This window comes from Podarcis muralis, chromosome 2 (genome assembly GCF_964188315.1).
Source record: "Podarcis muralis chromosome 2, rPodMur119.hap1.1, whole genome shotgun sequence".
Lineage (NCBI taxonomy): Eukaryota > Metazoa > Chordata > Lepidosauria > Squamata > Lacertidae > Podarcis > Podarcis muralis.
In genome coordinates this window covers 68,579,199-68,591,144 of record NC_135656.1, presented here as the reverse complement: position 1 = coordinate 68,591,144, position 11,946 = coordinate 68,579,199, and the positions used below count along the sequence as shown (strand labels likewise).

Below are 11,946 nucleotides of genomic sequence, written 5' to 3'. Positions count from 1 at the left end.
TATGGCCTTTGATATGTTGTTGGACTACAACAACTTGCCATTGGCTATGCTTGGTGGGACTGATGGAGTCCAAGAGGGCGAAAGATTCCCCATCACTTCAATAAAAGGACGGTGCTAGGATACTAAATGGATAAGAACAGAGGAAGGTGCCTTAGGTCAGGCCATTGGCTATCTAGAGAACCTGATACCATACCCTCCAACGCGTCATGATGAAAATCTAGGGCACCATCTTCCGGGGCTGCACTACTGCATGAGTCATGTGACTCATGCAAGATCACGACCCCGAAAAAGCACTTTGTTTAGGGTGAGATTGTGACGCCCCAAATGGCTGCCATGCTCTTAGGCGGTGGGATGTCCCAGTTTTTTCAGGACAGTTGAGGGCTATGTGATACTGTGCTGACTGGCAGGGGTTCTCCAAGATGTCACATGGATGTTTTCCCCAGCCCTGCATCCAGAGATCCCAGGGATTTAGCACTTGCCAAGCAAGAATGCCCTTCACCACCGAGTGAGGCTGGCCCTCATCAGCAAAGTTCCCAGGGGGTTTCCATGAGAAGATCCCTCCCTGGGAAGTGCAGCAGTGACAGGTGGTCTCAAAAGCAAAAGAGCAAAGAGACAAAGAACCAAGCAGAGTCCGCGTCAACAGAGGGACTTGATAACCCAAGAAACGTTGTTTTGTTTATTTATTGAGACACAAAGGAAAAAAGAAAACCCAAAATGTTCACCTCACTCACCTGGTCCCTCAGATCCCTTTGTTACCAAGCTAGACATGCTTCACCTGAGGAACCAAGGCTGACACAATGGAGTTGAGGGCATCTAACCAGCCTTGCCTCCAACGTCTCACTATCTAACAATTTGAGAAGCTGTGTCTTGAGGTCACATAGATCCTGCCTGCCAAAGTCTTGATAAGGAGGAGGCAGAGGAGGAATAGGAGATTAAATTGGCGGAAGGGGCTCCCCAAACCCCAGGCAGCTGGAGGGATCTATCATGCTTTGTCCATTGAGCCTGCGTTCTTGCTGGCTGCTTTGCTGGCTCCTCCATCCCGGCTCAACATAGTGACCAGCTTGTGCTTGAAGGCCCCAGCCCCTCTGGCCTTGGCCCTGGCCCGGCCCTCACCTCCGCTTTCGGGCCCCTGGCAATCCAGCAAGGGAGGAGGGCACTGGCTGTCTGGGGTAGGGTCAGCCCCCACAGTGCTGGGATTGAAGCCAGGGTTACTGTTGGAGCGCCTTGCCACGACGGGGCTGTTGTCGTAGATGGGCGACCCCCCGTTGCTGCCGCTGCCCTCAGGGGAGTCTCTGTAGCCGAGGCTCAGAGGCTCCGCGCAGAGGGCTTGCTGCTCCAGGCTGCGCAGGTTCTCATAGAGGTGGTCCGAGCCCTGCTCTCTTCCCGCTTTGGGTTCTGCCTCTGCCTTGCCTGAGGCCTGGAACGGGAGAGGGAAGCTCTTGCCAATGGAAGCGTAGATGATGGGCGAGTCGGAAGCCTTGAACTCTGGGGAAATGGAGCGGCTGCCGCCAGGAGGCGCTGCCGAGTACCCCATGTCCACACTTCCCTTTGGCGTTCTTTCGTACAGCGGCTGCGCTCCCTCTGGGCTCTCTGGGTTGGTGGGCCAGGACCAGCCCCCTGCTTTCTGCACACAGTCCTGGGCTGGGGAGATGCCGGCTTTCTTGTCTCTCTCCAGAAGAGTGGCTTTCTGGCGGTCTATGGAGGCCGAGACAGCTCGGCAGATCTCCACAGCCCGGACGGTGTTAAAGATAAAGAGGCCCTCTCCGGAGTCACAGCGGCGCCCGGCCTCAAAGGAGAACACCGTCTGGGGAGAGAGTGGGGGAACACAAAGGTGATTCTCATACTTGGCCATCATTGATATCTCTGCTCAACTTTCCCCTGCAGCATCTAAGGCAAAGCAAAGCAGAGCAGCACCAAACATTTAAAGCACACCCAGCAAACATTCAAGGAACTCCAAAGAACCCTGGGAACTGTAGTTCTACAGTGCCCAGCAGCCTCAACAAACTACTGTTTCCCAGGGTTCCTTTTTTGGGAAAGCCATGCGCTTTAAACATTGGATGTGCTTTTCATGTGGATCAGCCCATAGTTGTCTGCTGATGCTGAGCCTCATTGGAGACAGAGCCAAGAAAAACAGACTAGATAGAAGTTGCTGATTTAAGTCAATGGGACCTTTTAGCCCAGGATTATGATGGGCAGTGGCTCTGCAGCATCTCAGCCAGACATTTCCTCTTGCTCTGCCACCCAAAATCCTTTTAGCTGGACATGGCAGAGATTTACCCTGGAAGAGGCCTTGTATTGGGCCAGACTCAAGGGCAGCCCTACCATTAGGGCCAAGCAGGGGGGCAGGTGCTGGGGGAGGGCAGGCGACACAGGCTGGTCCATTCAGGGCAAAGGGAGCCCTGTCCCACCAAACTCAGCCTGCTCTTAGCCAACCCCAACCTGTCTCCTTACAACTCGTCACAGGTGGCTCTGCCAGTCATTGGCTCTGGCGCCACCTGCCATTGGTCTCTCTGCCTTCCTCCCGACCAGTCGCAAAGGGGCACCATTCACCAGTGGGGGCAGGGCAGCAATCCACCATCATTCCTCCAAGTCCCTTAAGCTAGGCTGCCCTGCACTCGACCCCCTCCTGCCAGGATAGCCTGCTGCCCCCAGGAGTGTTGGAGGGTGCTGTGCCATTGCCAATGCTAAGACTCAGCTGTCAGCCCAGGCAGCTTCTGTGCATGGAATGGAAGGCTGTCATCTTGTCTTTGGCGTCCAGCAGCAAGAGGGCCATCTGTTTGGACTATATTTTCTCCATCTAGCCCAGGATTGCCCAGTTTAACTTCCCACAGCTCTCAGGCAGAGACTCTTCCCCATCGCCTTCTACCTGTTTCTTTTAACTGGAGATGCCAGGGATAGAATCTGGGGCCTTCGGCATGCAAATGATGTGCAGCAGGCTTTCAGCAGCTGATCTATGGTCCCTGCATATGAAAGAGCTCTAACTGAGTCTAATCTGGATGGGTTTAAAAAGTCCCAGGAGCAGGCAGCAAACTAAGAAGGTGGGTGGGGCAGCGGGAGGAAATATACCAGCCTCCAGGATTGTCATATCAGAAGAGTGGGTGGACAATTTTTTTGTGTTCAAGTGAATGGTGAAATAATGGGAGGGTGAGCATTTCAACTCCTAGCCCAATGCACCAAGCCAGAAAAGGGTGGGTGTGAATTTACTAAAGATACTACTATTCCCAGAACAGCAGCAACACACTAAAAGAAGCATCACCTGAAGTGTGAGGTAGACTTATCTGCTATCCCTGTAAAGGTAAAGGGACCCCTGAACATTAGGTCCAGTCGTGGCCGACTCTGGGGTTGCGGTGCTCATCTCACTTTATTGGCCGAGGGAGCCGGCGTACAGCTTCCAGGTCATGTGGCCAGCATGACTAAGCCACTTCTGGCGAACCAGAGCAGTGCACGGAAACGCCGTTTACCTTCCCGCCGGAGCGGTACCTATTTATCTACTTGCACTTTGACGTGCTTTCGAACTGCTAGGTTGGCAGGAGCAGGGACCGAACAACGGGCGCTCACCCCGTCGCAGGGATTCGAACCACCGACCTTCTGATTGGCAAGTCCTAGGCTCTGTGGTTTAACCCACAGCACCACCCGCGTCCCAGGTCCGCTTATTTTGAAATCATCCTGTGGGCTGAAGGTGTGACCAGGGCCTGCTAACACAGCCCACTGGGAATGAGGGTACTCCCTGTCCTCAAGCTGCAGGACAAGACAGGATGTTCCCTGCCTTTGATGCTATTCCTGAGGGTAGTCAGTAGAGGACAGGTGTTTTCTGGGCCACTGGAGGAGGAAACAGATACAACATACCTTTTCCTGGCCAAATCTTCGGAGGAAGGCATAAGGCCAGGTATAGAGGGCTTGCCCTGAGTGCATGTCCTTCAGCACCAGGTGCTCAGGTAGAGTCGTCATCAGGTAGTTCCCTTTCAAGTGACATCTTGCAGATGCCTCTGTCGGGAAAACTGACACGGGGAACTCACAGGCTGTTGAGAAGGTGCGAAAAGTCAACAAATCCCTCTAAAGCCATGCATATTCTTAGTTTTAATTCCTCCCAACCCCGCCATGGCTCTGACTACACTCTGTGAGCGCACTTTTTTAAAACAATAAGCAAACAAAAACTTATCAAAACTGCACACCACCAGAGTACATTCGTACCTTGGAAGTCGAATCCCCTTGCGAGTCAAACGTTTTGGCTCCCGAACGCCGCAAACCCGGAAGTGAGTGTTCAGGTTTGCAAACGTTCTTTGGAACCCAAATGTCCGATGGGTTCCGCGGCTTCCGATTGGCTGCAGGAGCTTCCTGCAGCCAATCAGAAGCCATGGCTTCATTTCCAAACATTTTGGAAGTTGAATGGACATGCAGAACGGATTTCTGTTCGACTTCCAAGGTACGACTGTAACCAAAACTGCACAAAATGAGTGGAGGTTGCAAAAATAAGATTAAGTAGCTGGGCACATGTGTTAGCTTATTTTGAAAACTGTATTCTCCTCAAGGGGGAGGAGCAAACTGATAGGGGAGGAGCAAGTGGAACTCTGGTGGGAAAGGGACTCAGAAATCTGAAGAGGACCCCATGTTTTTGTTGTGCTTCTATCTAAAGAGCCTGACTCATATTTTTTTTATGGTTGAAGACATCTTTTGGACTGCTTCCCTTCCCCTCCTCCTCCCATGCTATCCTAACTGCCTTGTGGAGTGCACAACGGCTGGAACAGGTACCTTGTTTCATAACTGCTCTGTTCCCTTCAGACATCTATTCCCCCATCAGAATATCCACTGGTGCTTGTGAATTTACATCCTTCCAAAATGAGACTCCTTTTTTAGCTTGCCCATCTGCCTCAGTAAATATAGAGTCACTGGGGCACAGAACAGTGTGGGAACAGCTAAGGAGAAACTCCTATCTAATAATAGGAGCACACAAAGCTGTTTGTTTTACGCTTCTTGTCAAGAAGCCTCTGATTGTCCCTGTTTTAGAGGGTCTTTTGTTTCTAATGCCGAAATCATTGAAAGGGACACATGACACTTCATTATTATTATTATTATTATTATGGAACACTTCACGAATTTGTGTGTCATCCATGTGAAGGGCCATGCTAATCTTCTCTGTATCGTTCCAATTTTTTAGTATATGTGCTGCCAAAGCGAGCACTGCACATGACACTCTTGAAGAACAGTGGGGTAAAGCTGTCAGCTCAAAAGAGCTGGGTGACTCCAGTTATTAGAGTGTTGAACTTTAGACCCCTGGTTTCAGATCTTTTCAGCTCAGCTATGGATTCACTTTCCAGGTGGGGCTTGGCAGCCGTACCTCAGATGGCAGATTTTTTTGGGGGGGGGGTACCGGTAAAGGGAGGCACGTTGTCAATGATTCAGCTCTACAGTGGAGAACCTTCAGCTTGTGGGTCTATTCTGCCCCACCAGGCCTGTCCCAACAAGCCCTTCTCATTTCCCGTTCATCTCATGTCATTTTATGGCTTGTTTCATCATTTTCTGGCTTTTACTGTTAGTCAGTTTAGCATGACTACTGGCTCCATCAGCACATCTATCACGTTCTAAGGATCAGAATCTAATCATTATGTTTTGTAAGTCACTTAGGGGTATATAGAGTTTGTTAAATAAAATAGATGAACTGAATAGATTGGTGACAAGCGCTTGAAGAGCAGGCAGAGGGTTATCTTTATCTCCAGTGTTAGTGCTGAACACCACCACACTTAGATGAGAGATAAGAGCAAAAGGCAGCGTTTCCACCTGCCGTGCTGGAGGGGGTGGGTGGGAAGAAATGCAGCCTTATACTCTCATTCTCCCATCCTAGCGCTAAGGAGCTAAGGTCAAGATTGAGAGATCCTATCTAAAGAGCAGGCAGATGGATCTTTCCAGCCACCCTAGTGCTGAGGTAGAGAGCACTGTGTGTGTGCATGTAAACACATGCCTGTGTGCCAGTATGTCTGATGTGTGAAAGTGCATGTATATGTGACCGCATGCATGCATGCATGCATGTGTGGGTGCTGTTTGCCTGCATGTCAGGTGACAAGGTGGGGGTGGGCAGGGGGAGGTGCTAACAGAGGAATTTTTCTTGTGTTGTTTTGCTCCATCCACTTTTGCCCCCACCCACCATTGGAATACGGCCTCCGGATAGTTGATTAAGTTCAAATCTGGCCTTCAGGCTGAAATAGGTTCCTCACCTCCAATTTACCTTATCCCATTTTTGCCAGCATGGGGGTTGGCTGTTTGGGTTTTTACAAATGTCCTAGCCTTTCTCAAACTTGGGTTCCCGGATGTTGTTGGACTACAACTCCCATCGCCCCTGACCACTTTTCCTGGTAGCTAGGGATGATGGGAGTTGTTGTCCAACAACGTCCAGGAACCCAAGTTTGAGAAAGGCTGTAGGCCAACTTTGAGCAGAGGCCTTGGGCCTGTGCAGCAGAGATGGGAAATCTGTGGTCCTCCATGCTGAATGGGGTTGATGGGAGTTGGGAGCAAGAAGAGGGTTGCATGTTCCCCACTGCCACCATTTTATAGCACCTGCAGCTGCACCAAAGCTCCTTACAAGCTTGAAATTCCCAGAAGGGCTCTCCTTCCATCAACTGCCACTTGGGAGTACAAGAAACTGGTGTTTTGTTCCAGGTCCTTCACCCCCCACCCTGTCCCTTAGGTACATACTTTCTTGCCAGGATGAGTAGATGGTGTTCTCCTCCATGAGGGGCTGTGGGCTGGGTGTGTTTCCAACTGAGCCGGACGAGGGTGCAGGCATCCTCTGTGTGCAGCACAGCAAAGGGGAAATGAAGCAAGGAGGACATTTCTCAGATGAAAACCATCACAGAAACAGAGAAAAGCAGGGTGCCTTGTTCCAACATTTGGATTATTCCCTTTGAACCTCAACCTGAACACAAAGACAATTTCAACCATGTGCCCATCAACCCTTGGTCCATTCTTATGGGCCAGAAACATCCCTTTAGCTGTTCCACACCTTACTGTTCTTATGAGCAACTAAAAACATGGATCCTCCCATTCAACTCTAATACTTTCCCTTTTTCTTCTCCTTGTGTCTCACCAAGGATCTGTTTACTTTGCAAAGAGCTTAGTTGCCAGCTCTGCATAAATACTATTTCCCCATGAGCCATTTTTTCTCTCGTTCAATCTCAGTTTCACCATTACTAAAGCCCCACCATCATTAACAGAGCATTCTGCCTGGATAAAGAACATCACAAACTTATTATCTTCCTCATCTAATAACCTTGGAAACTAGGCTGCTATTTTCTTCTTTTTAAGTGGCAACAAACAGGAATGACCAAGAATTTATTGAAAAACAGAGATTGCGCAAATTATTTGCACATTAAGGCAGCAATTCTGTGTATACCTATGTGGGAGTGATCCTCACTGAACGCTATATATTCAAGCAAATATACATAGGAGTGTCCTAGAAGGTTAAATTCTTATGCATTCTTTCTTGAATGTATGCTCCATTAAAATCACTGAGACAATGTTCTGAATAACATGGGTTGAGAACAGGCTGCAATACATCATGTCAAGGGAGATTTCAGACCCAGAGGCCATGCCCAGAATTTCCAGAGCTTCATCCCCATCTACATTCCCAGAATAAACCTAAAGTTGTTGTTTTTTTGCAAGAATATATAAACCCTTGTATTCAGAACCTAACCAAAAAAAGACACAATTAAAAGTACTTATCATTAAAGCAAGTGGGCAGGGAACATCGGCCACCATAGCAGTCAAATTTAGGACCTCTTCAGTCAATAGAATGCAGGTCAAAAAGGACTTTGGAGGTCATAAAGTCCAACCCTCGCTGAGGGCCAGAAACTTGCAACTGCAAGCCAACTCTAGAGGAAGCAGCTTGGCTCCCCTCTGAGATTCCACACGGCTGACTTGTGGCCAGGAGGAATCTCCCTGTGGCTAGCGAGACACAGGGCCTTCCCATTGAAGATATGAAGAGGTCAATACCTGAAAAGCCAGCTGGCAGATACATTCGATCCACTCATCTGCTTGATCCGCTGCCAGCAAGCAGTTGCGCTCCATCATGCTCAGGAAGAAGGCTGTGGTGTCCTTGGGGGAGCTGTGCTCGCCTGCCCGCTCCACCGAGACGCAGTCTGAGAGGCGGATCACCTTCCGCTCGCCCTTCCTCAGGGTGGCCTTCTCCGCTGCGGCCCCTTCACGCCCTTCGAAGTACTCGAGCCGTGCGATGCCAGAAGGGCTGTCGGCGAAGAGCTGGGCCCACACTTTCCGCCAGACCTTCTGTGAGCAGGGGGTGACATCACACAATCAGGGACAGGCACCGGTGAACAACAGCCTGCACTAGGAAATCCACACAAAGAGGAAAAGGCCTCTTTAACAGGCGCGTTACCCAAGCAGAAATGTGTTCCTCTCTGGGGATTTATGCCCCATAGAGTCCTTGCCAAGAGCAGGTGGAAGTACAGTATATGGAATCGGAGGTTACGAAGAATTCTTTGGCGATTACCTCTCTTAGGCAATTGAACGCATAGAGCCACACATCTGCATGCACTGCAAGCATCAGTGGGATTGCTGTGTAAATACCGTAAGCCCTCAATTTACACAGGGGATTGTGCCGGAAGCCAAAGTTGTGTATAGTCAAAACACATTGGTACAATGGGAGGTGAGACTGCCAACGTCTTTTTTCCATGGGTGCCCCAACCATTTTAATTTATTTTTGCCAAGTGCGTAAAGCTGAATGCGTACAAGTTAAATGTGTGTAGGTTGTGGGCTTACTGTGCAGGAATTTAGCATCTCCTCCTCCTGCAGCCAGCTGCTGAAATCATACTTTTTTTTTTTAAAGCAAGTTTCTAAACCTCATGGAAATAAAAGAAAGCCTGGAAATGTGTGTGAAGTGTCTGGCGGAAGCCTCAGAAGCCCAAAAGACATGTGGAAAGCTGACAGCCAGTAGTGGTTTTAGAGCTGTGGTCTATAATATTTATTTTTATATTATTTCCTAAAATTTATGTAAAAACAACAACACCCTCAAAGGAGTTTACAAAAGATAAAAGAGTAAAATCGGGAAGATTCACAATCCTACTTTAAAACATAAAGAAGTGAAAACGCTAAAACAAACGATGTCCACATTCTAAGCATCTGGGCAGGCTTGTCTAATCCACAATGTTTTTAGCAGGCACTGAAAAGAGCAGTGAAGGCGGCAGGGCAATCTAAAGTGTAGGCGCTCCCACCTGAAATGATCAAATTCTTACAAATGTGGAACAGGCATTATGTGGCACCTGCCAATTCTGCCATTTAAAGCGCTCACGTGTGGGGTAAGGTGATCTTGTAGGTAAACAGTAACACTTTGAACCTGGCCCAGCATCAAATCAGCAACCACAGCAGATCTCTGAGCACAGGTGTTATATGGTGCTGCAGCTTCTGGATCAAACGCGAGGGAAGCCCCACATAGAGCACAACCCAGTCTAGAAGTAAGTAGCGCATGAACCACTGTGGCAAGGCTTTCCCAGTCCAGGAATAACTGTAGCTGTCGAATCAGTCACAGTTGGTATAGTGGCCCTTTTCTCTTCCAGCTCACCTAACACCAGACTCCGCCTTCCCCACACCCCTTTCTCTTCCTTTTCAAAACAGTCCAATTTCTTTCACGATGGGGATTCTACAGCAGGACAAGTGGAAGCACAAATCTTCCCAGTGCACAAATGGCATGCCAGCTTGAGGTCTACCTATGTAGCCACCAAGTTGCTGCTGGAGAACAGATATGTCAACCTGGCTGGCCCATGAGAAAAAAAACTCCACTTTGGTCTAACAATAAATAAATAAATCTAAGCCGTGGAGATATGCCAAAACATATTTTTTTAAAGATGTGTGTCCTAGCACCCGATTGGAGGTGTTACTGCAAGCAGCCAAGCATGGGTGCACACGTGCACAGCACTCCTCCTCTGTTAAACCCCCTTACTGGGTAGCAGGTACACTTTGTCTCTGTGCAGCAAGTAGTAAGAAAGTCAATCTAGCAGTGGCTAGAAACAATGGTTGGCTTGGCTCCCAAGCTCAGCCAAAGTTTATGTGCCTCTGGTGATGACATTGCAGGGTTTGGATGGTGGTAGGTTGGGCTTGTTTGTTGTTTAAAGTGGTTCGTTAGTACAGAGTCTTAATAGCCAGGAGAAGAAGGGAGTTTTCACCCGTACACTAGAATACAAGGCAGGCCTGGTATTATCAGCGGGCGAAGCTCTATCTCCCAATCTACTCTTGTGACAAGGAGGACTAAGAAGGATGTAAGCACCAAATATGGAAGACACCCACAGTGCTGTTTCTCTCTTCCCTCTACCCTAGAGTGTTCATTTTAGGCAGGGGGAAGGAGGATACCTTCCCAGTGCCCATGGGGAGTAACTATGGCTACTTCCGTAAAGTGAAGTTTGCTGAGTAATAAGAACAAGATAACAGGTCAGCAATGCTGCCTGAACCCTTTAGACCTTAGCATATTATCAGCTGCAGACATTTTCAGTCTCGCTTTGCCAGTAGCCATTTGCCACAAAGCAATATAGCCACTTTTGCGATCTAGGTTTCTTAACAATGTGCGATGGATGTAGAAGAGTGATTAAGAGCATAAGCCGAGAGTCAAAAAGGCCTCATTTCAAACCTTGGCTTGTTGTGTGGCCTCAGGAGTTATTTTTGGGGGGTGGGGTGGGGGGAGAATATTGACCTACTTACAGAGGAAATGTTAAGAAATACTTTTAGAACACCTCCAAGGAATGCAAAAATATCTAATTGTGACTGCCTTTCGGTGTGGGTGGTGTCATTTGCTAGCCCTGGACGTTACAAAGGCAGGTGACCGAAAATGAGAGAACCACTGAGCCATTTCTTTACAGCCACCTTGCCATATCCGCTGCACATGGGCAGCCACCGAGGGGGCTCTGGCACCACAGCCCATCCCACCCTAGGGGAGCCTGAGGCTTCAGCTGAGTTCACTAACACCTGCAGCATGATAGATACTTGATCAGAAAGAAAGAGAGAGAGAGAGAGAGAGAGAGAGAGAGAGAGAGAGAGAGAGAGAAATAGATAGATAGATCCAGGTCAATCCCCAACCCCAAGAGATAGGACACAGCAACATGGCTGCCTTGGTCAAGCAAGTCCCTTGACAACAAACTATAAATGGGCCAAAGTACAAGCACCCAGTTCTCTAGAAACCTCCTGCAGCAAGAGAAAAACCAGGCACTGGGGGCCCCACTTTTAAAAGGCAGAACCCCATAGGACCACCCCTGCACACTCACACTCAGTGGCGGTTTCAGGCCAATCCTACTTATTTTATGTGCTCTCTTTGTGTCTCTCTCCCTGCCTCTCTCTCCCACACACCTTGCTTCAGGTACACCCCTTATTTCACATAGCATTTTAATTTGTTAATTATTGAGTTTATTTACATTCAGTTTGGCTGTACATTCACAATATAGTAACATGACAAAGTAGAAGGTAGGAAAGACGCCGAGCAATGACAGCTCCTGCAGGCACGCTCTTGCACTTCAGAGGGTGTAATCTCAAGCCTTAAAGAAGGAAAAGCTAGGAAATATGCTCCCCTGCATTTGACGGGACCCAAAATTCCCACTGAACCCACCCACCCATACAGCAAAGGCTCCCTGGGGCCAGACACTCCACCCACCAAATCAGACACACACACCCATTTACCTTCCCAAATTTGGGGTGCTGGATGTATATGATCCCATCTTTCACGGGACACTCCATGGGGCAGGCTCCGATGGGGCAGCCCAGTGAGGAGCGAGGCAGTCTGCAGGCTCCGCAAGCCGTTGTGGCTGCCACAGGGATGAGTCAGTATGTACGATAGCGCTGGCAACTTCCTCTGCCTGCTAACTTCCTCTTTGGGGCCTGCATGCACATAGGGAGCTGCAACAGGCAGAGCCGTCCCAGGAGACACAGGCTCTCCCAGGGGACTTCTGACTTGAGGAGCGT

The 11,946-nt window shown here is 49.1% G+C and overlaps 1 protein-coding gene and 1 non-coding gene across 2 annotated transcripts; both read right to left on the bottom strand.

Annotated features, from left to right (window-relative positions):
* Positions 1-663: 663 nt before the first annotated feature.
* DOK3 (docking protein 3) lies at positions 664-11,824 on the bottom strand. The gene is made up of 5 exons (XM_028718490.2): positions 11,665-11,824; positions 7,984-8,274; positions 6,688-6,781; positions 3,847-4,019; positions 664-1,804 (listed from the first exon to the last, which is right to left on the bottom strand). Exons 1-5 carry the CDS (start codon positions 11,719-11,721, stop codon positions 983-985), a joined length of 1,437 nt encoding a protein of 478 aa, XP_028574323.2. The 5' UTR covers positions 11,722-11,824; the 3' UTR covers positions 664-982.
* LOC114593101 (U6 spliceosomal RNA) lies at positions 5,072-5,179 on the bottom strand. The gene has a single exon (XR_003705597.2). It is a non-coding gene; the product is annotated as a U6 spliceosomal RNA (small nuclear RNA).
* Positions 11,825-11,946: the final 122 nt, after the last annotated feature.

What these genes read in the sequence shown, in the direction of transcription:
- DOK3 (XM_028718490.2), bottom strand. Translation starts at nt 11,721, where the DNA reads ATGGAGTGTCCCGTGAAAGATGGGATCATATACATCCAGCACCCCAAA. An exon ending in AGCACCCCAAATTTGGGAAG is followed by an intron (nt 8,275 to 11,664) that starts GTAAATGGGTGT and finishes CCCTGCTCACAG; the next exon opens with AAGGTCTGGCGGAAAGTGTG. An exon ending in TCTGCCAGCTGGCTTTTCAG is followed by an intron (nt 6,782 to 7,983) that starts GTATTGACCTCT and finishes TGCTGCACACAG; the next exon opens with AGGATGCCTGCACCCTCGTC.